The following is a 27,198-nucleotide window of genomic DNA, read 5'->3' on the forward strand; positions in this document are numbered from 1 at the left end:
CAAAAAAATATATTTGAACATCAAATATCTTGTCTTTGTAGTGCATTCAATTGAATATGGTTTGAAATGGATTTGCAAATCATTGTATTCCGTTTATATTTACATCTAACACAATTTCCCAACTCATATGGAAACGGGGTTTGTATATATATATATATATATATATATATATATATATATATATATATATATATATATATATATATATGTATATATATATATATATATATATATATATATAGTTGTGCCTCCAGGGAGAATTTATGATTTCTTGGCCATTCTTTAGAGAAAATGAATGATAACACAAAAACCTTTCTTCCACTCATGGTTAATGGTTGGGTGAAGCTATTTATTGGCAAACAACTGTGTTTACTCTTTTCAAATCAAAATGACAAAAGAACGTACCCAAATGACCCTGATCAAAAGTTTACATACCCCAGTTGTTAATACCGTGTATTGCCCCCTTTAACATCAATGACAGCTTTAAGTCTTTTGTGGTAGTTGGGGATAAGGCTCTTTATTTTCTCAGATGGCAAAGCTGCCCATTCTTCTTGACAAAAAGCCTCCAGTTCCTGTAAGTTCTTGGGCTGGCTTGCATGAACTGCACGTTTGAGATCTCCCCAGAGTGGTTCAATGATATTGAGGTCAGGAGATTGAGATGGCCACTCCAGGACCTTCACTTTGTTCTGCTGTAGCCGATGACAGGTCGACTTGGCCTTGTGTTTTGGATCATTGTCATGTTGGAATGTCCAAAAACGTCCCATCCGCAGCTTCCGGGCTGATGAGTGCAAATTTTCCTCCAGTATTTTCTGATAACATGCTGCATTCATCTTGCCATCAATTGTGTCAAACTTCCCTGTGCCTTTGTAGCTCACACATCCCCAAAACATCAGTGATCCACCTCCGTGTTTCACAGTAGGAAGGGTGTTCCTTTCATCATAGGCCTTGTTGACTCCTCTCCAAATGTAACGTTTATGGTTGTGGCCAAAAAGTTAAATTTTGGTCTCATCACTCCAAATTACTTTGTTCCAGAAGTTTTGAGGCTTGTCTCTGTGCTGTTTGGCGTAATGTAAGCGGGATACTTTGTGACATTTGCGCAGAAATGGCTTTCTTCTGGCGACTCGACCATGCAGCCCATTTTTCTTATTGTGCATCTTGAAACAGCCAAACCACAAATTTTCAGAGAGTCCTGTATTTCAGCTGAAGTTATTTGTGGATTTTTCTTTGCATCTCGAACAATTTTCCTGGCAGTTGTGGCTGAAATATTTGCTGGTCTACCTGACCGTGGTTTGGTTTCAACAGAATCCCTCATTTTCCACTTCTTAATCAGCGTTTTAACACTGCTGATTGGCATTCTCAATTCCTTGGATATCTTTTTATACCCCTTTCCTGTTTTATGCAGTTCAATTACCTTTTCTCGCAGATCCTTTGACAATTATTTTGTCTTCCCCATGACTCAGAATCCAGAAACATCTGTGCAGCACTGGATGAAAGATGCAATGGTCTGTCAGAAGCCCAGAAACTCACTGACCTTTTATACACACACACTAATTACAAACAAACAGGTCACAGGTGAGGATTGGAACCTTGATTAGCCATTCAAACCTGTTTGTGTCAACTTGTGTGCATGTTATCAGGTCACAGTCACTGGGGTATGTAAACTTTTGATCAGGGTCATTTGGGTACTTTCTTTTGTCATTTTGATTTAAAAAGAGTAAACACAGTTGTTTGCCAATAAATAGCTTCACACAACCATTAAGCATGAGTGGAAGAAAGGTTTTTGTGTAATCGTTCATATTCTCTGAAGAATGGCCAAGAAATGATAAATTCTCCCAGGGTCTGTAAACTTATGAGCACAACTTTACATACATACATACATATATACACATATATACATACATATATAATGTATAATGTATATATACATATACACACATTATATATATATATATACATATATATATATATATATATATATATATATATATATATATATATATATATATATATATATATATATATATAGTCGTGGTCAAAAGTTTACATACACTTGTAAAGAACATAATGTCATGGCTGTCTTGAGTTTCCAATAATTTCTACAACTCTTGTTTTTTTGTGATAGAGTGATTGGAGCACATACTTGTTGGTCACAAAAAACATTCATGAAGTTTGGTTCTCTGATGAATTTATTATGGGTCTAATGAAAATGTGAGCAAATCTGCTGAGTCAAAAGTATACATACAGCAATGTTAATATTTATATTATATTTATATATTCCTGTATTTTATATTATTACTTTGAACTGTTTTATATTTAAATTGTTTATCCTGTAAAGCATCTTTGAGTACCGTATTTTCCGCACCATAAGCCGCTCCGTGTTGTAAGCCGCACCTTCAATGAATGGCATATTTCAAAACTTTGTTTACCTATTAGCCGCCCCGTGTTATTAGCCGCACCTACGCTACGCTAAAGGGAATGTAAAAAAAAACAGTCAGATAGGTCAGTCAAACTTTAATAATATATTACAAACCAGCGTTCTAACAACTCTGTTCACTCCAAAAATGTAATGTGCAAATGTGCAATCACAAAAATAGTAACACTCAAAATAGTGCAGAGCAATAGCAACATCAATAACTCAACGTTGCTCATACGTTAGTGTCACACAACACACAAAATAAACATTTAAAGCGCACTTTCTGAAGTTATTACTCATCCACAAATCCCTCTAATTCTTCTTCTTCGGTGTGCTTCACTTGTTTTTTGACACCATTTGTGATGTGGACGCGCATGCAGTCATAGATCAACAGGGACGGAGCTGCGTGAAAAAAGTCACCCGGTCTCTTCGCTCATTTTTTCTTCATCCATCCATCCCTTCGAGTTAGCTTTTATGATGACGCCGGCTGGAAAGTTCTCTTTTGGCAAGGTCTTCCTTTTGAATATCACCGTGGGTGGAAGTTTCTGGCCGTTAGCATGGCAAGCTAGAACCACAGTGAAGTCGAATATTCACCGTACGTGTTCCCGTTGTATCCACAGTGCGGTTCACATGAATATCAAAAGTCAGTGGAACCTTGTACGCGTGTCTCTTAGTAGGAGACATTTTGTGGTCTTTACAGAAACACACAAATGAAATGAAACGTAATAACCGCGCGCTTCTTCTTCTACGGGGGCGGGTGCTCACCTTGGCGGTTGCTTACAGTAGAAGAAGAAGCGCTTCCTCTTCTATGGGGGCAGTTGCTTACCGTAGAAGAAGAAGCGCTTCCTCTTTTACGGGGAAAAAAGATGGCGGCTGTTTACCGTAGTTGCGAGACCTAAACTTTATGAAAATAAATATTAATATTAATCCATATATAAGGTGCACCGGGTTATTAGCCGCACTGTCAGATTTTGAGAAAAATTGTGGTTTTTAGGTGCGGCTTATGGTGCGGAAAATACGGTACTCTGAAAAGCGCAATACAAAATAAAATGTATTATTATTAAATGTGTTGGGTTTTTTTTACATGGACTTGTTTCTTCAGCATTGTCCACACGTTTAGTCAGGACTTTGGGAAGGCCATTCTAAAACCTTAATTCTAGCCTGATTTAGCCATTCCTTTACCACTTTTGACGTGTGTTTGGGGTCATTGTCCTGTTGGAACACCCAACTGCGCCCAAGACCCAACCTCCGGGCTGATGGTTTTAGGTTGTCCTGAAGAATTTGGAGGTAATCCTCCTTTTTCATTGTCCCATTTACTCTCTGTAGAGCATCAGTTCTATTGGCAGCAAAACAGGCCCAGTGCATAATTCTACCACCACCATGCTTGACGGTGGGTGTGGTGTCCCTGGGATTAAAGGCCTCACCTTTTCTCCTCCAAACATATTGCTGGATATTGTGGCCAAACAGCTCAAATTTTGTTTCATCTGACATCACATGGACAAAGATAATACCTTTTAGAGGAAACTTATGTGTTCAGATGGAACAAAAATTGAGCCAAGAACCAAACGTCATGAATGTTTTTTGTGACCAACAAGTATGTGCTCCAATCACTCTATCACAAAAAATAAGAGTTGTAGAAATTATTGGAAACTCAAGACAGCCATGACATTATGTTCTTTACAAGTGTATGTAAACTTTTGACCACGACTGTATATATATATATATATATATATATATATATATATATATATATATATATATATATATATATATATATAAATATATATAAATATATATATATATATATATATAAATATATATATATATACATATATATATATATATATATATATATATATATATATATATATATATATATATATATATAAATATATATAAATATATATATATATATAAATATATATAAATATATATATATATATATATATATATATATATATATATATATATATATATATATATATATATATATATATATACACACACATTAATATGTATAGAATCTGAGCCTCGTTCATCCCAGCGGACCACAGAGTGGACTCCGAGTTCTGAAGCCCTTATCTGAAAGTCCGCAGAGAACTCAAGCTGGAGTCGTGCATCAGCAAGACGGCACTTTTTTTTTTGTTTTTTGCTTCCATATGGTCTTCGCCTACGTCATCACGAGGTCACATGACCCGCCAGCAGAATATGGAGTGTGTTATTGTTGCAAAAGTGTGTCATTTCTGCCGTACAACGTGTGTGTTTTAAAGGACATCTGAACTTCTCCCTTGGCGTCCTTCCTGATGATGGATGTAAGTAAGTCACTTGGATCAGTACTTTGTCGCATTTACCAACTTATCTTCTCACTTACACACACACACACACACACACACACACACACACACACACACACACACGCACACACACACACACACACACTCACACACAAACACGTTTACTTCGCCAACAGGGGACTATCGGTTTTCATCGACCAAGTGTGGTCCTCTATTTCTGGTCATTTTAAAAATACTAAAATATAATACAGAGTTTAGTTTGAAGTTCTTTTGTCATAATATAACTTCAAATGTGTTGTTTTTTATTTTTTTAAAGAAGTTGCCAAGAGGGGACTTGAATCTTTAAGCGATATTTACATATCTTAGAGGGGACTCCATTCACTGCAGCAGGGGTGCTGTCTGTGCCTATTGTTTCACTCAATGAGTGTTTGCCAACAGCAACTGTTGCTTCTGTCAGTCTTAACAGTACAAGAGGGGACCTTCTAGTGAAATAGCGTATAAAAAGAAATGCTCTGGAATCTATCTTTAACAGTAAATATATTCTATTGATGTGAATCACAGATGCCACAATTGTCAGAAATGTTTCCTCAACATGTTGTAACGCTAGCATGGGCTAGGCGGGTTAAGAGTGTAACCCGTGTGACAGAAGATGGTTCGTCTAGGAGCCTGAGGTATGAAAGATGACGACAACTAGTTATCTTGGTTTCGACTGCATTAAATGTATTGAAACAAGAATATAAATGCCACAGATACAGCACTAAGCATTTTTCTAACCTAATGAATACATAAATGCTGGAGTCTAAGTGTCCCTCCATACCATCTAACAGGGGATCAGTGTCATTTTGTACAGGCAATGAGGGGACTTCCAAGTGGGAACCATCTTTTCTGTTTAACAGCACTAAGTAAAAAACAAATCTACACATTAAACTTTCTTTGAAGGTCTGTATACTATTGTGCAGGTTCTGACATATGCTGTAGGTAACTCCATCAAAAAGACAGATGATAGCTTTAAGGCTGTTCAAGTGCAGGGAACAGTGATTGTTGATTGATTGAACCATGATAAATTGTGGTAGTTAAAAGTCATGTTATTGTGAAAAAAGATCACTTAGAAAATACTGTCCCTTACATAAGTTCACATTCAAAGAACAGACACACTTTGTGCTCTAAAATATAAAAGATGGTCCCCACTTGGATTGTACAACATGACAGAAGTCCCCTGATAAATGGTATGGGGCGGCACTCACACTCCTGCATGGATCTATTCATAAATTATGGAAAATACTAAATGAAATCCTCATCAATAATCAATAATCATCTTTTAAGATATATTTCGAACAATTAAATGTGATCATCAATTTGAAATTTGCAAGTTAACTATGGACAATCATGTGATTAAAAACGATCAAATATTTTAATTGATTGACAGCCCTAGTTAGCCCTGTTGTATATATAAAAAAAAAAATTTTCATGACAAAATGTCCCTTATGAACTATGGAAGAACTGTCTAAAGGCTCTATGGCAAATTATTTATTTTCTACTATAGACAAAGCCGTTAACTTTTTTTTTCTAACCAAATGAATACATAAATGCTGGAGTGTAAGTGTCGCTCCATACCATTTAACAGGGGACCAGTGTCATTTTGTACAGGCAATGAGGGGACTTCTGTCATTCTGTACATTCCAAGTGGGAACCATCTTTTCTGTTTAACAGCACAAAGTTAAAAACAAAATTCTACACATAAAATTGTCTTTGTGCAGGTTCTGACATGAACCTGCACAACCTTGTAGAAAGTGGTTTCTGTTTCAAAAATTGCAGAGAGCTCCACTTCCAAAAGGCACTGAAGGCTATTGTGAAACTTCTGTGAGGAGCCCAGAATATATATGCAATCCTGATATGCAAACCAGCTATCTGTTCTGTGATTGGCCCTTTGGACAGGCCAATCATTTCATACTTCATACTATGTTCTCAAAAAGCTTCTTTCAACATTGTGGGAAAGGGTTTGGTCTTCTGTTGGATCACAATACAGGTCTGAAAAATGTAGGTCACCATTTTTGATAAAGTTAACTAAAATAAAAAGATGGTCCCCACTTGGATTGTAAAACATGACATAATTCCCCTGTTTAATGCTATGTGGCGACACTCACAGTCCTGCATGGATCTATTCATAAAGTATGGAAAATACTAAATGTAATCATCATCAATATGTCATCAATACGTCGTGTGTTTAACAAGATTTTTTCTTTTTTGTGTGTTTCATCAGTTTCGTAGAGACGTATCCTGCTATACCTCTCTGCAGAGGGATATGAACATTTAGTCCCAAACCATAAAGAGGATATTCAATTGTTTGCAAGTAGAAATGCTGCCTGGTAACGACAATTTAAAAATAATGGCAAATCATGGCCTGCGTACTCCAACTTAAACTTTCTCCACTCTGTGAGGATGACCAAATGGAACTTTGATTTTTCATGGAAATAAAAGTAAAATAGCTTTTGAACGTTTGAGACAGAAATGTTTCAGGTGTTTTAGACAAAAGTGTGGAATGTGGTAGCTTAGCGGTGATCTCCTTTCCCCTCAAAACGGCCCATCAGTATGACTCAGACAGAGTACCTTAAGCTATTGTTATTTGATGGCTACTTACCAATAAAAAAACAGCCAAGGTAAATCTGGCTTTGCATTTGATAGGCACAGGGACTTGCAAATGATCATCCTTGTATCGTCTGGCTGCTTTTAACAAGTCATTTAAATGAATGTAATGATTTAGTATGGGAGGACCAAAGGTGTTTTAGACAAAAGTGTGGAATGTGGTAGTTTAGCAGTGATCTCCTTTCCCCTCAAAACAGCATATCAGTATAGAGTCAGACAGGGTACCTTAAGCCAGCGGTTCCCAAACTTTTTTTCCTGCGCACCCCCTTCTACGTCCCAACCGGGTTGGCGCCCCCCAGTCCCCACTTGAAAAAGAAGAAGAAGAAAAAAGCAACAAAACTTTGTTTTATCGCCATATAAGGACTCATGTTTAATCATGTGCAAATAACCAGAACACGCATGACAACATCAACAAATATCCAACAAATAGGACAGCCAAGGCACACGACTGACGTGTGCAAGATCTGCTCATGTGTGATACGGGCAATAGACGGGCAGACGACCGATCTACATGACCACTTTATGCGCCTCGCAGAAGTTAATAGAAATGATGATAAACAAAATATCACAGAGCATAGAGCAGGATTGTGAACGTTTCATGTCTCATGACAATTTACATTCTGGTGCTCATGTGTGATCCGCGCAAAAGACGGGCCGACGACCAATCTACATGACAACTGTTGCGTGTGCGCCACGCAGAAGTTAAAAGAAATTATGATAAACAAAATATCCCAGAGCATAGAGCAGGATTGTGAACGTTTACAAGGTCTAATGTCAATTTACAATCTGCAAAATGTGTCTGTGTTGACCGACTTCCTTTTTTTAGTTAGGATATTGATAGCCAAGGTAAATCTGGCTTTGCATTTGATAGGCACAGGGACTTGCAAATGATCATCCTTGTATCATCTGGCTGCTTTTAACAAATCATTTATATGAATAATGATTTAGTATGGGAGGAATGCCAGGAATGTCACCAAAGATGTATGACCATGCACAATCAAGCATACCTGAGTCGAGTCGGTCTGAGTTGGATACAACATCTCGGCTATGAGAAGTTAGCAACCTTGGAACTCACTGTAGAAAGGCCTAACGACTATCGTCAACTCCAGGTAACCATCCCCCACACTGCAGATGATCAGACTGGCACATAGTGGAGGCCCTTAGGGATATTTTCGTTCACTTTTGTCTAAAAGCACCAAATTTGGTACAGGTGTAGCTCAGGGCATACTTAAATGATTTAGCTAGGACGCCCGCGCTGGTGACCTTTGGGGTCGCCACAGCGACCAATCAAATATGGCCGCCACTTGTAATAGCTTTTGTCTGTAACATTTGAAACAGATGAGCTACAAATGTAAACTTGGTGTCTATTTCATGTGTTTTGACAATTAGAAATGTGTTGGAATGCTCATTTTTCTTTTTTGGGTGTGTCTAGACGCCTAATTTGCATATTTCCAAGTGGTGTTTTGCTATTTTGAAGACATCCGACGTAACTTGGGCATTGTTATGAGTAAAACCTGGTGCAACATGCATGATTCCTTTCCTTGTGGTTGTGACATTGGTTTTGCTTAAAGGGCAACTACTCTTTGGCTACTTGCGGGGGAGGCCACATGAAATCCGTCTTCTTCTGTCCCTTTTTTTTGGGGGGGGGGGGGGGGGTTAATGTCGTTTTTGTTCACCAATTACACAAACCCCGTTTCCATATGAGTTGGGGAAATTGTGTTGGATGTAAATATAAACGGAATACAATGATTTGCAAATCATTTTCAACCCATATTCAGTTGAATATGCTACAAAGACAACATATTTGATGTTCAAACTGATAAACTTTTTTTTTTTTTGCAAATAATCATTAACTTTAGAATTTGATGCCAGCAACACGTGACAAAGAAGTTGGGAAAGGTGGCAATAAATACTGATAAAGTTGAGGAATGCTCATCAAACACTTATTTGGAACATCCCACAGGTGAACAGGCAAATTGGGAACAGGTGGGTGCCATGATTGGGTATAAAAGTAGATTCCATGAAATGCCCAGTCATTCACAAACAAGGATGGGGCGAGGGTCACCACTTTGTTAACAAATGCGTGAGCAAATTGTTGAACAGTTTAAGAAAAACCTTTCTCAAGCAGCTATTGCAAGGAATTTAGGGATTTCACCACCATCTACGGTCCGTAATATCATCAAAGGGTTCAGAGAATCTGGAGAAATCACTGCACGTAAGCAGCTAAGCCCGTGACCTTCGATCCCTCAGGCGGTACTGCATCAACAAGTGACATCAGTGTGTAAAGGATATCACCACATGGGCTCAGGAACACTTCAGAAAGCCACTGTCAGTAACTACAGTTGGTCGCTACATCTGTAAGTGCAAGTTAAAACTCTCCTACGCAAGGCGAAAACCGTTTATCAACAACACCCAGAAACGCAGTCGGCTTCGCTGGGCCTGAGCTCATCTAAGATGGACTGATACAAAGTGGAAAAGTGTTCTGTGGTCTGACGAGTCCACATTCCAAATTGTTTTTGGAAGCTGTGGACGTCGTGTCCTCCGGACCAAAGAGGAAAATAACCATCCGGATTGTTATAGGTGCAAAGTGTAAAAGGCAGCATGTGTGATGGTATGGGGGTGTATTAGTGCCCAAGACATGGGTAACTTACACATCTGTGAAGGCGCCATTAATGCTGAAAGGTACATACAGGTTTTGGAGCAACATATGTTGCCATCCAAGCAACGTTACCATGGACGCCCCTGCTTATTTCAGCAAGACAATGCCAAGCCACGTGTTACATCAACGTGGCTTCATAGTAAAAGAGTGCGGGTACTAGACTGGCCTGCCTGTAGTCCAGACCTGTCTCACATTGAAAATGTGTGGCGCATTATGAAGCCTAAAATACCACAACGGAGACCCCCGGACTGTTGAACAACTTAAGCTGTACATCAAGCAAGAATGGGAAAGAAATCCACCTGAGAAGCTTAAAAAATGTGTCTCCTCAGTTCCCAAACCTTTACTGAGTGTTGTTAAAAGAAAAGGTTATGTAACACAGTGGTGAACATGCCCTTTCCCAACTATTTTGGCACGTGTTGCAGCCATGAAATTCTAAGTTAATTATTATTTGCAAAAAAAAAAAAAGTTTATGAGTTTGAACATCAAATATGTTGTCTTTGTAGTGCATTCAATTGAATATGGGTTGAAAATGATTTGCATTTCATTGTATACCGTTTATATTTACATCTAACACAATTTCCCAACTCATATGGAAACAGGGTTTGTACTTGACAAAAGCTGCACCCAGTGTGCGCATCCAGGTTAGTGTGCTGGACCCTCATTGTTTTTGCATGGCTTTGAGGAGTCCTGGTCCTTGAAGATTGGAAATCTGCCAGGAGTTACTGCTGGGACTTCAGGAACTCCACTAACATGGGATTTTGTACAGAGACCTGAAGCCTGAAAACATTTTATTTGGTAAGTGAAACTTTTTGGATGAATTATCTTGTAACATACGTTAATTTAATAATGTCATGTTATAATTGTGTGGATGTTGTTGCAATTGGTATATGAATAGGGATTTGTTTTCCAGATATCAACGACAAACTGTATATCACTGACTTTGGAGCAAGCAGAAAACTAGATATTGCACAAACGGCTGGATCATTTTCTTGGTCCAGTTATGAGGATGTTGGAGGCATTCAATGCAAGTACAAGAAGGAATCAGATATACAAGTAAGCTGGGCTTGAAAATATCGATTTAAATGTAAATTATGATGGTATTTTCATCCATTATCCCCACACTCAATTATGCCATATTAAAATTGTTCTTCATGTTAATATTCATAGCATACTCATATAATAATAATAATAATAATAATAACAATAATAACATTATTATTATTGATTGTGCACAGTTTGGCCAGTAAATTGCTCAAATGTATTTGCAAAGAAATGTCTTATTTACATCATTATTTTTAATGAATCCATTACATTTTAGGTAGCAGGGTGCTTGGTGCATTATATCCTGACTGATGGGCAACATCCCTATCAAACTACTGTAGTAGAATTTCTGACCTTTGACCTATAGTTCATGTCTGTCAAAAATGTATGCTCATTTTGATTTCTCTTCCTCTTCTGTGGGACAAAAGTGAACTTTAAGTCATGCCAACCTGTCTAGTGAATGTGTTGACTGTCTGAAAGATTCGAGTTGCTATGGAACAGATAGGGAAAACAAAATAAGACATTGACGCACTAACAAGAGAGATAAGAAAGGGATAAAGCCAAACGAAGAGAGTGTTATGGGCAGCACCATCTTTTTCATGGTGACGGGCGCGCCCGGGGGGGAAACTTTCTGTGTGCTAGACAACTCAACCCAACCATTGTACCATTTGATTATGAGTAAAATAAAACTCTTGTGTTAAATCTACTTTGGTTCTCATTGACAACCTGGACTTTCCACTACAAAATTGGCGTCACGAACTAGGATGGTCCAGAACTCTGCAAGTCAACATCCGATCCGGCTTCTCTCTCAGGCAGACAACGCTTGCACGCGCGCATCTAATAAAAGGTAAGCTATTTTGCTTATTGTGTAAAAGTTGTCTGTCTGAAGAGAAACGGGATCGGTAAGATAAAAACTGAAATTTTTTTTCATAAAAGATAGTTCTCCAAAAACAACCTAGACTGAGGCATGTGTTGGTTGGCTTGAGTTGTATTATATGTGATCATTTGTCTGTGTGTGTTGTTGAAAACTTGTAATCTCTTGTTTTTAACAAATGGGGATTGTTGATAGAATTTTGGTGGTTTGGAGTGCAGAAGCATAGACGATGTGAGACGAAAAATTTCTTTGCAAGTACATGGTTAGCCGGAGTTGGACACAGCGAAATTTAAGGCAAGGTTGGCTAAACTGATGTGACATTTGGCCCACACAAATTTATGACGTCTATGAAGGTCCTACGTATCTGTCTATGTGGAAGCTGCAGCCGGGTAAAAAGCCTGATATAAGGTGATCGTTCAGTGACTCCGGTAGAGGAGATCAACTGAGCCAAGTTGTCACGAATTTGGAAATTTGCTGCAGTATAGATGGATAGAGTAAGGGCTCCATATGGTAGAGACTTGGTGAAACTATATGGACTGACCAGACACGATGTACTGTAGAAATTGAAGGGTGATTCCTGGAAATTCTACAGCGCCTTAGGCTGTTATCCGTGTTGGTCAGGAAGGAAAAGCAGGATTTGCTCCGCTGAATGGGTTAATCGCCATTATATGAGTAAAAATGACCTGCGTGTGTGTGTAATGAGACGGCCGATTCCACAAAAGCACGCGTGCATTAGTTGTTTATATTGGTCCGAACTGTGCCCTGACAATTCAATACTGCACAGAAGGAACTTCCTGATGTTGCCTGACAGCACGGCATCAGCTGACAACTACTGGGGACGCCTCCCAGGAATGAGTGGAAGACGGGGACTGCTCCAACTGTCCTAGCGCTGGCTGACGGAGGTGCGTCCGTGTGTCCTGCCACCCAAACCGCCAAAGTGTATGATCACCAATTAGACGACTCATAATAGGAGCCTTTTGACTCTTATATATGGTGGGACTCAAGGTATGGCCGCTCATGTGAACTATCCTTAAAACAATTAGAATGGTATAAGATGGACAACTAATGACCCACATTGTTCCCTCTGTCCTGCCTACGAAACAAAAAAAAATGTAGGTCAAATGATAAAACAGGGCGTAGCTGCCGCTGATTGAACCGATACGCAAATCAATTATTTCGGTTGTCTTTAAAAACAAAGCTATTGGTTGCAATTTGGACATTTCTGCTGTAGGCTACAAAGAGCTAGCAGCTACACAACAGCTGAGCTAAAACAAAATTTAAGCATATCAAATATTTATAGTTGTTTATTACATACACAAAGTCGCAGAGAGACAGAAGTCTGTAGAAAGTATTCAGTAACAAACGTGTCCGCATTAATAAACTTTCTACCACAGGAAATATACTGAACAAATACAGCAGTTACTGTCAGACTCTAATCCGGATTACCGTGTCTATCAGAGACATGGTTAAAACCCACAACACCTTTACATTCTAATTAATGTCCCGGGGGACAAGATTACAGAAAAGACAGATCGAGTGACAAAGGGGGGAGGAATTATGATTTATGAAAGGGAAAACATTAAAAGTAGATCAATTTGAGTATGTTGAAATTAAAATCACATTTTCCTCAGAAATGTATTTCAAGGTAATTGTAGTATACCGACCGACCACAGCTAAAGACATTTTTCTTGATTCATTTTCAGACATCCTCAAACAGCATAGTATGAAAGAAGTAACGTCATGGAGGACGTTAATCTGGACTGGTTAAATAAAACGCGTAGAAAGAAACTTAAGGATATTATAAACGGCTTCTATATGATACAAATGATAAGCAGCCCTACTAGAATTACAATTGGATGACAAAAATTAAAGAGAACATCTGTAAATACACGAATACAAAACCAGAAAGAAGAGTGCTAAAATGAAAATACCATTGGATTCTAATAAAGACATGAGGACTCAGCTCTCATAAGAGCAATTAAAAAACAGGTCTAAATACAGATCGTATGATTTAAAAGTTTGGAGGAACAAAAGTTACAATGTTTATGCGGAAGTCTAAGGCTGACTTTCACTTAGAATTAATTAAAGCTGCAAAAAGGAACAATAGAGAGTTATGGAAAACCAGATACAAACTTACGGAAAGAGAGCAAACAAGAAACAACACTATAACATTAAATTTTGATGAACATTTCATCCAGTCTGTACAAACCCTGAATAAAAAATCCCTCAAAATCAGTGCAAATAATTGTCATTTATTCAGGATGGACTAATTTTTGAATTAACAAATGAAACAAAGTTAAACAAAATATTCGCTGCATTATCAGACTCACTATCTAGAGATATATATACGGGTTGGACACTATCTTCCTAAAAACATATAAGGATTGTATTATTGCTCGTATAACAACGATTGATAAATAAATCAATAACGGAAAACACTTTCCCTACCACGTCGAGAAACTGCTACTATGATTAAATCCATAAAGCAGGAAATAAAGAAGACCAGAACATGTACAGACCAATTAGCCTTCTCCACGTTATAACAAAAGGAATAGAACATTTGAAATAAAAAAAAAAAGTGGCTTTGGAGTAATCAAGGCTGCTCAGACGGTCACTAAGAGGGGCATTATGTTGACACATCAATTTAATGAGTATTATATTTATCTATGAGAGCATTTTTGTTGTAAATTGTGAAGTATGGCTGTTAAAATCTTGGTTGTTTTTACGAATGATGACAGATGTGAAGAAGAGCATGTATGGTCTTTGTGTGATGATGTAAATAAGGTGTGGTTGTATTGTATGGTAAGTATGTGTCCATGAAGGGGCATTTGGTGACTTTTGTTATAATTGAATACATGCTACAGTATGATTATTTTTGATTAATTATTGATTATTATGAATGTATATATTTATTATGATTAATTAGTGTCATAATTTTATTGCTTGATTTGTGGATCCCTTTAATTTAGGTAGCCAGGGACTACAGATGGAAAGTAGCTATTTAGATATAATCTGGTACAGAACATATCTGTTTCTGAACTTAATGTTTCTGTGCATTGTCCCATCATAGATAAACTAAATTAAATACAACTATTTAGTGAATTATTGAGGCCACAATAATTCACTAGGTGTTGTAAAATATCAAAGTACTATTGCAAAAGCGAACAGTGACCTCAAACATGACCTGTCCTCCGCCTCTGTTCTTGCTGCACTTGACTATCAGCTGCCTTTTCTTTTTCTTGGATGTTTCTGAAACTACTAATACTACTACTACTAGTACTATTACTATTACTACGACTAACACTGTCCCTGTGAGAGGGACAGAGGGGGGAGGTGAGTTTGGATTGGGTCAAGTTTGAGCGTGTTGAGGTTTTATTTAATGGATATGATCAATCCGGTACAAGGATAAAGGAACGTAATGATTTAGATTGACAATTGCAGTGGTTGGCGAAAGCAACCCCACCCTCAAAGGAGGGTGCCAATTCAGTAATTAAATGTTTTGTGAATGATCTAATATCCCGACATGGTTTCCCCAAAAAGATTAGGTCAAACAACGGCACCTATTTTAAGAAAACAGGTTATCATCTTCAGTCACAAGATCAGCACTTCTCAGGACCAGCAGCTTCCTAGGAAGGTGGAAAGACCATGAGACCAAAATGGTAAGTTTGCAAAATGTAGAATTTGTGTGCCAGTTCCTCTGTGCAGATTTGAGGATGAAAGCAGCCACTCCAGATTCCCTTGCACTCGCTAAGAGGGGCACGGTCAAAGCCGATCCAGGACCAACACCCGATACCTGACTGGAAGGAACCGAGAGGAGAGACAACACCTTGCCAGCGATGACGAGAACAACTAAGGTTGCCAGCCAATGTGTCCACCGGGACTCCAGCAGCTGTGGAAAGAAGTGTCGGGAGTGCCGAAGCAGCGAGGAGGCGTTGAAGCAAGCCGAGGGCCTGGACCAAAGCCCCAACGCCCCATACTTTGCCCCGCCTTCCCCAAAGCCCCATACTTTTCCCCAATTTCGGCCAGCACGGACATGCCATTAAACAGTCTGCCCAATGGACTGAACCACACCCCAAGAACAGACAGAGACAGACTGTTTGAGTGGATCTCTTTCTTCACCAAGGCAGCCAAAAGCCCAACGAGGTGTCGGCAGGCCACCAGCCTGAGGCACCACCGAGCCATCCATACGAGCACTAATCGAACATGGACTCATACGAAATTCAGTTGTGTGTACAAAATCAATTGGTAACTACATTCATTGCAAATGCCGGGAAAAATAATAATGCAACAGCTTACAGTCATAAGTCTATATTAATTCTAAACCAGATCTTGTTTGATTCATTATTAATGTAAAAATACATCTTGAATAAGCATATATATATTCATCTAATTATGTTCATGATCAAAGTATTTTGGTATTACGTTACTAACTCAAAGGGTAGGCCACTAATTGTGTTCTGTGAGATGGTTTTACTGCAGGCTGGTAACAGCGATCGCTCTGAAGGAGGGTCATAGACGGAATTTTTGCCTCGTATAAAAACATTGAGGTTTTTGCCTCTATCTGCGGTAGAGATTTAATTTAGTGGTCTATATCAGAAATTGTTTTGGTCCAGGGTCTTAAGACCCTGGAAGGCGGGTATGTAGTAGAATTTCTGACCTTTGACCTATAGTTCATGTCTGTCAAAAATGTATGCTCATTTTGATTTCTCTTCCTCTTCTGTGGGACAAAAGTGAACTTTAAGTCATGCCAACCTGTCTAGTGAATGTGTTGACTGTCTGAAAGATTCGAGTTGCTATGGAACAGATAGGGAAAACAAAATAAGACATTGACGCACTAACAAGAGAGATAAGAAAGGGATAAAGCCAAACGAAGAGAGTGTTATGGGCAGCACCATCTTTTTCATGGTGACGGGCGCGCCCGGGGGGGAAACTTTCTGTGTGCTAGACAACTCAACCCAACCATTGTACCATTTGATTATGAGTAAAATAAAACTCTTGTGTTAAATCTACTTTGGTTCTCATTGACAACCTGGACTTTCCACTACACTACAACACCCTACTCCAGTGACCCAGTGGGGCTATCTCAAAATGTGAGAAAAGGCAACTTTACTCTTCAATGTGAAGAAAGACTGATGAGCCAAAAGGGAATTATTTCAAGAATGCTGAGTAGAACATTGGAAGAATGTCCTACTATGGAAGAATGCCTTCAAGCTATCAAATGTAAGTGCACAACAATTAATACTATGCATTAATTGTTCACATTAATAAAATATCGATAGATTGGAAAAGGTATATTTTAATCACTTCTGTGAAAATAGCAGACCCTATTATGTATTTACAGGTTTCACACGTCCGTCTAATTTCACTGGAACAACAAACATGTCTGGCCACAAGAATAAGAATGGAGTAAGTACTTTTTTTAAGAGACTTTAGGTATTGTCAAGTTTATTTACTGTTTGAAAACAACGATTGTTCCTGTTTTGGGCTGTAAATTAACATGTGGTACTGCTTTATTAGTTTTTTTCTAGATTAGTCAAAATTTAAAGGCCTACTGAAACCCACTACTACCGACCACGCAGTCTGATAGTTTATATATCAATGATGAAATCTTAACATTGCAACACATGCCAATACGGCCGGGTTAACTTATGAAGTGCAATTTTTAAATTTCCCGCCACACTTCCGGTTGAAAACGTCTAGATATGATGACGTATGCGCGTGACGTCAACAATTGATACGGAAGTATTAGTACCCCATTGAATACAATACAAAAAAGCTCTGTTTTCATTTCAAAATTCCACAGTATTCTGGACATCTGTGTTGGTGAATCTTTTGCAATTTGTTTAATGAACAATGGAGACTGCAAAGAAGAAAGTTGTAGGTGGGATCGGTGTATTAGCGGCTGGCTGTAGCAACACAACCAGGAGGACTTACTTGGATAGCAGACGCGCTAGCCGACGCTAGCCGACGCTAGCCGACGCTAGCCGCCAACCGCACGGATGATCGGGTGAAGTCGTTCGTCGCGCCGTCGATCGCCGGAACGCAGGTGAGCCCGGGTGTTGATGAGCAGTTGAGGGCTGGCCGGCGTAGGTGGAGAGATAATGTTTTTATTATAGCTCTGTTAGGTCCGGTTGCTAAGTTAGCTTCAATGGCGTCGTTAGCAATAGCATTGTTAAGCTTTGCCAGGCTGGGAATTATTAACCGTGTAGTTACATGTACATGGTTTAATAGTATTGTTGATCTTCTGTCTAACCTTCCAGTCAGGGATTTATTTATTTTGTTTCTATCTGCATTTGAGCCCGATGCTACCATGTTAGCCCAGTAGCTAAAGAGTTTCGCCGATGTATTGTCGTGGAGATAAAAGTCACTGTGAATGTCCATTTCGCGTTCTCGACTCTCATTTTCAAGAGGATATAGTATCCGAGGTGGTTTAAAATACAAATCCGTGATCCACAATAGAAAAAGGAGAGAGTGTGGAATCCAATGAGCCAGCTTGTACCTAAGTTACGGTCAGAGCGAAAAAAGATATGTCTTGCACTGCATTCTAGTCCTTCACTCTAACTTTCCTCATCCACAAATCTTTCATCCTCGCTCAAATTAATGGGGTAATCGTCGCTTTCTCGGTCCGAATCGCTCTAGCTGCATTGAAAACAATGGGAAATTTTGAGGAGTCCTTCCTCTGTTGACGTCACGCTACTTCCGGTACAGGCAAGGCTTTTTTTATCAGCGACCAAAAGTTGCAACTTTATCGTCGATGTTCTCTACTAAATCCTTTCAGCAAAAATATGGCAACATCGCGAAATGATCAAGTATGACACATAGAATGGATCTGCTATCCCCGTTTAAATACAAAAAAATCATTTCAGTAGGCCTTTAATGTCCCATTTGTATATTTTATTTGTGAACAGTGTTCTTTTAATTGATTTTCCAGAAGAGCTATATTACAGTGAAAAGATCCATGTTGTCTACACCTATGTTAAACCATAAATGTGATATCAGCATATTTTGACCAAATCTTTAAGTACCACAGCAAGGATCAGCAAAGCAAAGTCCTCCACTATCAGCCTAATGAGAGATGTGCCATCTCATCCTCATCCAACCTAATGATCTCAAGGGCTGATGAATCAGTGTGGAAAAGTGTGAGGTGGTTAATTTGAATAGAGACAGTGGGGGTGGGGGGTTGAATGGATTTTCAGGTGGGCCCAAATAGGTGAGAAGTATGCAAGTATGTGTATGGGAGTTGAGAGAGGGACTTTTCACCATTTGACAGTTACTCTTCATCAGTAATATGTACTGAATAAATGGTGCGACTAAAGAAAATCAATCACCTTTTTTTTCATGATCAACGGCAAAAATGGCAGGAATGGAAACAATCAGAAAAAGAGACCACAAATCAAGAAATTATGTATGGACTCATAAGCTGTTTTTGGGGGGTTTTTTGTATTACAGGACAGGACCATTGCAGCAAATTGCTGTCCCCAAACACCAGATGAGATAGACATCTCAGAGAGTATTCTCAGCGATCAGCTAGAGATTACTAGCAGTGACCTTAAGGATTCATCTTCTCCCACTGAAGAGGAATTATATGTGTGTGAAATGGTAATTATTGGTTTTATTAGGGTACAAGTGTAAGAGGTGGTTAAATACATATATGATATCTTTGTGATATGATAATGATGATAATTTTGATGATTATGACAGCTTATGAAAACCCCAAATTCAAAATCTCAGAAAATTTTAATAATTACATATAATCACTAAAAAAAAGGATTTATATGTGAAAAGTATAATCATGCATACTGTATGTACTCAGTACTTGGTTTGGGCCCCCTTTGCATGAATTAATGCTTCAATGCGGCGTGGCATGGATACTATCAGTAATTCAGTAAGGTAAGGCGAAAAGGGTCCAACATTTCTGTTTGGGGTTTTCATAAGCTGTAAGCCATAATCATCAAAATTATAACAAATAAAGGCTTGAAATGTCTCACTTTGCATGTAATGAGTCTATATAATGTATTAGTTTCACTGCAATTTTAATTACTGAAATATATGAACTTTTGCAAAATATTCATTTTTTTTCGAGTTTCACCTGTACATGAAAACTTTGTACAAATAGGTAACGCAGGCATGAATTTATTATATTATTTTTTTTATTAATAATACAATTTCTTTCTCTTTTTTTTCAGACAACTGAGCCACGCGTTTCTCTTTCTCTGGAAACATCAGATGAAGAACACCAACAAGCAGAAGAAGACGAAAAAGTAACACGCACAAGAAAACCACCTTCAAAAATGGATAAAACTGTTCATGAAAGTAACCCTCAACAACGTCATATAAACGTGAAAATGTCCTCAAACAAGGAACACCAGCGGATATATGACAAGAATAATTACTGCCTTTACTGTGAGAAGCTGTTTGCAAAGCTCACAAGACATCTGAAGCAAAAGCACGCTGATAAGGTTGAAGTAGCTAAGGCACTTGCACACAGGTAAGGTTCCACACAGCACCGTCTTCTGCTGGAGAAAATACGAAATATGGGGAATTACCACCATAACTGTTCAGTGCTATCCTCTGGGAATGGACTAATAATACCAAAAAGACAAGCAACCTATTGATCCTCAGCAACAGACTATCTGCCTTGCAAGTTTTGCTTCGCTATGTATGTCAGAACTGACCTCTGGAGACATCATAAGCGTTGCAAACTGCAAGTGAAAAACGATGGACTGGTGAAAAGAAAAGTTCAGGCAAGTTCTTCCCTGATGTTGCCCTTGGACACAACAATTTCTACCGGACTCAAACAAATTCTTCAGGACATGACATATGACATTGTTACACAAGTGGTGAAATCTGATGACCTGATTCTTTCACTGGGAGAAAGAATGTTCCTCAAAAATGGAGAAGTTCGACGTCATCGGGCAGACATCAGGAACAAGATGAGGGAACTTGCCAGATTTGTTTTGTCGGCTCGAAAAATTGACAAAGACGTTATGTTTTTGAAGGACTTGATCAACCCAGGAAAGTTCAACACAGTACTTGAGGCTGTAAAAATATGACTGGGTTTGATGCCTTAACAAACAGATTCTCAGTTCCCTCAACAGCACTGAAACTTCGCCACTCCCTTGTGAAGGTGTCGCATATTGTGCAAGGAGAGGCTCTGCGTCAAGAGGACAATGCCTTAAAGGGAAGGGCGGAACAGTTCATCAATTTAATTTAACTAGAATGGACAACACATGTGTCATCCAACGCACTGAAAACCCTGTACCAGAAGAAATGGAACAGCCCCCAAACGTTGCCTCTATCAGAAGACATCAAAAAGCTCCAGGATCATTTAAAACCCTTGAAGAGTTGAACAAAAAGGCTCTCATTGACCATCCATCAAAAACGTCATGGAGTGAGCTCTCGCAAGTCACCCTGACACAGCTGATTTTATTTAATCAACGTCGCGAAGGAGAAGTTTCAAGGATGGAAGTACAGACATACCTGCTGAGAAACAAAAGCCGTATGCATGATGAAATTCTGAAGAGCCTGTCACAATTTGAGAAGCCATTGTGTCAGAATCTCATCAGGGTGGAAATCCGGGGGAAAAGAGGCCGCAAGGTACCAGTGCTGTTTACAACAAACGTACAAGAGTCTGTGGAACTTCTGATAAAAACAAGAGATGAGGTTGGAATTTCCCCAAGCAACCCTTACATTTTTGCCCGCCCATATTTTGGATCTCTGGAGAACATTCGTGGATGTGACAGCTTAAAGCGATAGTCCGAAAGCTGTGGAGCTCAACATCCAGAAAACATCACATCAACAAAACTATGCAAGCATGTAGCGACAGTGTCACAGCTCCTGAACCTTCAAGCTCACGAACTTGACCAACTAGCAACATTCATGGGTCATGATATTGAGGTCCATAGGGAACGTTTAAATGCAGCTGAAGAGGAGTTCAGCGACTTGGATGCAGAGGATGTCCAATCTGAACAGACTGCCACAACAAGTCAAGAAGGCAAGATTTTCCACCTCATGCAGTTATATTAATACATATAGACACTATATTGTGTTATATTGTGACTCTAAATTATTAAATGACTTTAATTTTTTTTTTTTTTACTTTTTCAGGAAAGGATGGACATTCTGATCAATTGGCTGCTACCTCAAGACAAGCAATTGGAGACATTCAAAAATCAAGTCCAATGGGTGCGTTATTTAGTTGACTAAAGAATATTATCTCCATGGAACACCTTGATAGTTTGTTAACTTGTTAACAAACTATCATGGTGTTCCATGGAGATAATATTCTTATCTAGAGAATTACAAGAATTAATAGTTGTCATTTGCCTTTATCCATTAATTACTTTCTCAATTTATTTATAGCGAAACCCAGAAGACCTTTGTCAAAGACCGAGAGACAAGCTGTTGAACATCATTTCAAGGACTTTCTGAAGCAAATGAAGATCCCTGGAAAAACTGACTGTCAAAGATTCTTGATTGGAAATCCGGGGCTAAGGGATAGTGGAAGAGACTGGAAAGTAGTGAAATACTTCATGCACAACAAAATAAAGTCTATAAAGAGGAACTTGTGCCAATAGAAGACCAATAATCTAAATTAACTGCTGAATACTGGGAGCTTGCACTATGGAGCATTAATGTAAAGTGCCTGAATACTGGGAGCTTGCATTATGGATCATCAATGTTATGTACCTGAATACTGGGAGCTTGCATTATGGATATAAAACTTTTGCATTTAACCTGATTCTGATTTCTTTTTCACATGATAACAAGTCAGTGTTCATGTCTTTTGTGAAATTAAGCCATCTAGCTGACTGGTCCTTTGCCTTCTGGGTAGCCCTTTATTTAATACAGTGTCATACTTGACAATGGTTAAGCAATCCATTAAAGCTGAGCATTTAGATTCTGTTACAAAAACATATTAACATTGTGCTGGACGAATAAATATGACAATAGTTGAGATTTACTTGAGTTACTATCTTTTCGTTACAATAGATTTTTGTTATTTCCTCCATTCATAAAAGCAGGAGTGTGAATGTCGCTCCACGCTATCTAAGAAGGGACTTGTGTCATTTTGTAATAGCCAACAGTGGACCTCTGTCATTACATACAAAAAAAGTTATGTTATGTAAATCAACAGACACAATGCATTCCTTTAGCTGTAGACTAAGCACACAAGTTCGTAGTTGTAAAAAAACAAAAACCTTTGTTTTTGAAATTTGTGTTCATGTCTTTTGTGAAATTAAGCCATCCTCTGGCTGACTTGTCTGTTGTATCTCAGACAAACTTATGATTTCTGGGCCTCTGTCCTATATACCATGCTAAATTGTTCTCTGGCAATATCCAAAATAGCAAGTTCTGTTGTTGCTATTCTTAGATATATAACTTATAGATATATAAGCTGTAAATACAACTCACTCAAAAAGCCACAATGACAACATTGTTGGGGCAACTTTACTTGCGAAATAACACTATATATATATATCATAATAAGATTCTTATTATCTCTTAAGAATCTCTCTCTATCCATTTTGCTTATTCATTTCTTACTCATCCATGTTGGAGTGTGAATGTCACTCTATGCTATCTAAGAGGGAACTTCTGTCATTATGTATCAGCCAACAGTGGACCCCTGTCATTCCATACAGTATAAGTGTGGACCATTTTCTGTAATGCAAATCAACAATTCTAATGCATTTCTTTAAATGTAGATTGGGGACTGACGAAATTGTAAATGTTTTTAAATATTTGTTTATTGATACAAATTAATAGATAGGTTTTTGTTGGACTGTTCTATTCCTAAAAACACACTAACAAATCAAGTTTGACGAATTATTATTACATTAGTTGAAATTATTATCTTTTCCTTACAGTATATATAGTTATTTCCTCTTTTCATAAAAGCAGGAGTGTGAATGTCGCACCACGCTATCTAAGAAGGGACTTGTCATTTTGTAATAGCTAACAGTCATTACATGCAAAAAAAGTGTGGAACTTTTAAGCTGAGCCTTCATATTTTGTTGTTTGCATGTTTGAAGAGACTGGTTTTCTTTACTAAGTAGGATGTTTAACAGCCCTCTACAATCTGAATAACCCTAGTGTCCAAATAACTCTAAATTAAGTCTTTATTACTTAGAACATGGTCCCCGTAGTGTCCAAATAACTCTAAATTAAGTCTTTGTTACTTAGAATATGTTCCACTAGTGTCCAAATAACTCTAAATTAAGTCTTTGTTACTTAGAATATGTTCCCCTAGTGTCCAAATAACTCTAAATTAAGTCTGAGGCTGCAGGCCGTTCACACAATAGAGTGTTTGAAGCGACGTGTGTGAATTGGGCATGAACTTCCAGCTCTGGCCAGCAGAGGCGCTGCCAAGTATGGACTAAACACTCACACACTTTCAGGTCCCCTCTTGGCAAAAGTTGAGAAAATGCACAAAAATGTTTTAGGCATATTTTTAGCTTGATTTAAGGCATGACCAAGAGGGGACCTGAAAAATGTCCCCTCTTGGCTCGGCGGTCCCCTGTTCGTGAAGGTGTTACGACGCCATAGTCCCCTGTTGGATAGGTGGGCAAGAACACACACACACACACACACACACACACACACACACACACGGAAGTAGAGACTCAAAAGGTAAAGGTAATGTTATAGAAATAATCTGGATCAGCCCCAGAATGTACTGACTTGTTATTTGTCCCATTAAAGGCCTACTGAAATGAATTGTTTTAATTTAAACGGGGATAGCAGATTCATTGTATGTGTCATACTTGATCATTTCGCGATATTGCCATATTTTTGCTGAAAGGATTTAGTATAGAACAACGACGATAAAGTTCGCAACTTTTGGTCTCTGATAAAAAAAAGCCTTGCCCCAACCGGAAGTAGCGTGACGACACCGGAGGAAGGGCTGCTCACATTTTCCTATTGTTTACACCAGCAGCGAGAGAGATTCGGACCGAGAAAGCGACGATTAATTTGAGCGAGGATGAAAGATTCGTGGATGAGGAACGTGAAAGTGAAGGACTAGCGTGCAGTGCAGAACGTATCTTTTTTCTCTCTGACCGTAACTTAGGTACAAGGACTCATTGGATTCCACACTCTCTCCTTTTTCTATTGTGGATCACGGATTTGTATTTTAAACCACCTCGGATACTATATCCTCTTGAAAATGAGAGTCGAGAACGCGAAATGGACATTCACAGTGACTTTTATCTCCACGACAATACATCGGCGAAACACTTCAGCTACGGAGCTAACGTGATAGCATCGGGCTCAAATGCAGATATAAACAAAAGAAATAAACCCCTGACTGGAAGGATAGACAGAAAATCAACAATACTATTAAACCCTGGACATGTAAATACACGGTTAATGCTTTCCAGCTTGGCGAAGCATTAACCGTTGCTAACAACGCCATTGAAGCTAACTTAGCAACGGGACCTCACAGAGCTATGATAAAAACATTAGCGCTCCACCTATGCCAGCCAGCCCTCATCTGCTCATCAACACCCGTGCTCACCTGCATTCCAGCGATCGACGGAAGGACGAAGGACTTCACCCGATCATCCGTGCGGTTGGCGGCTAGCGTCGGCTAGCGCGTCTGCTATCCAAGTAAGTCCTCCTGGTTGTGTTGCTACAGCCAGCCGCTAATACACCGATCCCACCTACAACTTTCTTCTTTGCAGTCTCCATTGTTCATTAAACAAATTGCAAAAGATTCACCAACACAGATGTCCAGAATACTGTGGAATTTTGAGACGAAAACAGAGCTTTTTGTATTGGATTCAATGGGCTCCGAATACTTCCGCTTCAACTGTTGACGTCACGCGCAAACGTCATCATATCGAAACGTTTTCAGCCGGAAGTTTTCCGGGAAATTTAAAATTGCACTTTATAAGTTAACCCGGCCGTATTGGCATGTGTTGCAATGTTAAGCTTTCATCATTGATATATAAACTATCAGACTGCGTGGTTGGTAGTAGTGGGTTTCAGTAGGCCTTTAAGGACATTTTCTGAAGGTTTTGTACTTTATGATGCTAACGAACTAACCAGCCAACTAAATAACTAACTGACTAACTGAAACAACCCGACAATCGCATCACCTCCTCGCGGAGGTAAAAAGTAAGGAACTGACTGGGCATCTTTCGTGATATATGATGAGACATAACTAAAATATTCCAAAACCAAAATGAACATGTGCATTTGTTTCATATTCTGCAAAAGATTTGCCCCTCCAGATCCAATATGCATTATAGAGGGTGTGTGCTTTGTTGTATTTAGCTGGTCTTGCCATTCTCGTCCGGACCTGAGGACGACTTGGTGGCGTGAATGGACCAGATATGACGCCGGTGAGGAAACGTTGAACAAAAGGCATTTATTTGATCAAACAAGTACTTACAATTACAGGTGCTGCAGCAGACCTGAGGGAGATGTTAGCCAAATGAAAATATCTCTCTCTCTCTGTCAGAAAAATTGTATGTAATATATCAAAAAACTTTCCACTCTATGGGTTTTCCTGTAGGCACGATGAGAGATGTCTTTGTTGTACCAAGCGGGGGCTTTGGAGGATGCGACAGGTATACGATGGAAGGAGACGGGAGGTGTTAGCCATTGTCCTCAGCTAGCCGGCACAGCTGGACCAAGAACTTCAAAGCGGACAGATGGCAAGATCTTCCCAAACTTCCTGAGGAACTGTCTCTGAACTATTTGGTAACCGAGGGCAACGCTATTTACGACCCGCTGCCCTCTTGATGTAGCTGGAGCCAGGATGAGCCGAGGCCGAGACATCCTTTCCTTTTGTCTTCGATGTGACCAAGAACAGTGACTGTTTTGCATACTTCCTATACCTGCGGTGACGTGTTGGTGCGTGAACATTGAATATCTAAAATAAAAGAGGAGACGAGACCTTCCTTCGGGAGAGCATGGGTGACACTGTAGAGGGTACAGTGTCAACATGGCATCTCCTCAATTGAGTCCAAATTTGATTCTGTCTCTGTTTGATTCTTTGTCTCTTGTCTGTTTAATAGATGTCAAACCGGGTTTGAACCTAACACTCTCTCTCTCTTTTAGGGGAACTTCTCCCTAAATACATTTTACATGAAAATACTTGCTCTTTGTTGTTCTAGCCTTCTGGCCGGCCAGTTTGGGCAACACCTAGTTTATTTGTACAAATGCAGACATTTGTCCCTTTACTAAATTGAGTCGGGTGACTGCCGACCCCTGATCTCTACTCCTACCAGATGTCGTGTTTACACTTCCTCCTAAAATCCAATCG

The 27,198-nt window shown here is 39.0% G+C and overlaps 2 protein-coding genes across 6 annotated transcripts in view; one reads left to right on the top strand and one right to left on the bottom strand.

Annotated features, from left to right (window-relative positions):
• LOC133641937 (protein shisa-like-1a) overlaps positions 1 to 27,198 on the bottom strand; it is a 152,470-nt gene that overhangs the window by 67,356 nt on the left and 57,916 nt on the right. Inside the window, exon 1 of one of the 4 annotated variants that reach the window (XM_062036070.1) lies at positions 7,576 to 7,635. The exons of the other annotated variants lie outside the window; for them this stretch is intronic. The gene's annotated coding sequence lies outside the window, so the exon portion shown is untranslated. Of the gene's footprint in view, positions 1 to 7,575; positions 7,636 to 27,198 lie in introns of those variants that run through there. 4 annotated transcript variants of the gene reach the window in all.
• LOC133641631 (uncharacterized) lies at positions 17,015 to 21,492 on the top strand. 2 transcript variants are annotated; one of them, XM_062035501.1, is made up of 4 exons: positions 17,015 to 17,144; positions 17,266 to 17,330; positions 19,374 to 19,523; positions 20,111 to 21,492. In XM_062035501.1, the coding sequence occupies exons 1-4, from the start codon at positions 17,057 to 17,059 to the stop codon at positions 20,414 to 20,416; spliced, it is 609 nt and encodes a 202-aa protein (XP_061891485.1). In that variant the 5' UTR covers positions 17,015 to 17,056; the 3' UTR covers positions 20,417 to 21,492. The 2 variants fall into 2 exon arrangements, with proteins under 2 accessions (XP_061891485.1, XP_061891486.1); XM_062035502.1 differs by having other exon boundaries at positions 19,374 to 19,511.

Source organism: Entelurus aequoreus, linkage group LG24 (genome assembly GCF_033978785.1).
Source record: "Entelurus aequoreus isolate RoL-2023_Sb linkage group LG24, RoL_Eaeq_v1.1, whole genome shotgun sequence".
NCBI classification, from domain to species: domain Eukaryota; kingdom Metazoa; phylum Chordata; class Actinopteri; order Syngnathiformes; family Syngnathidae; genus Entelurus; species Entelurus aequoreus.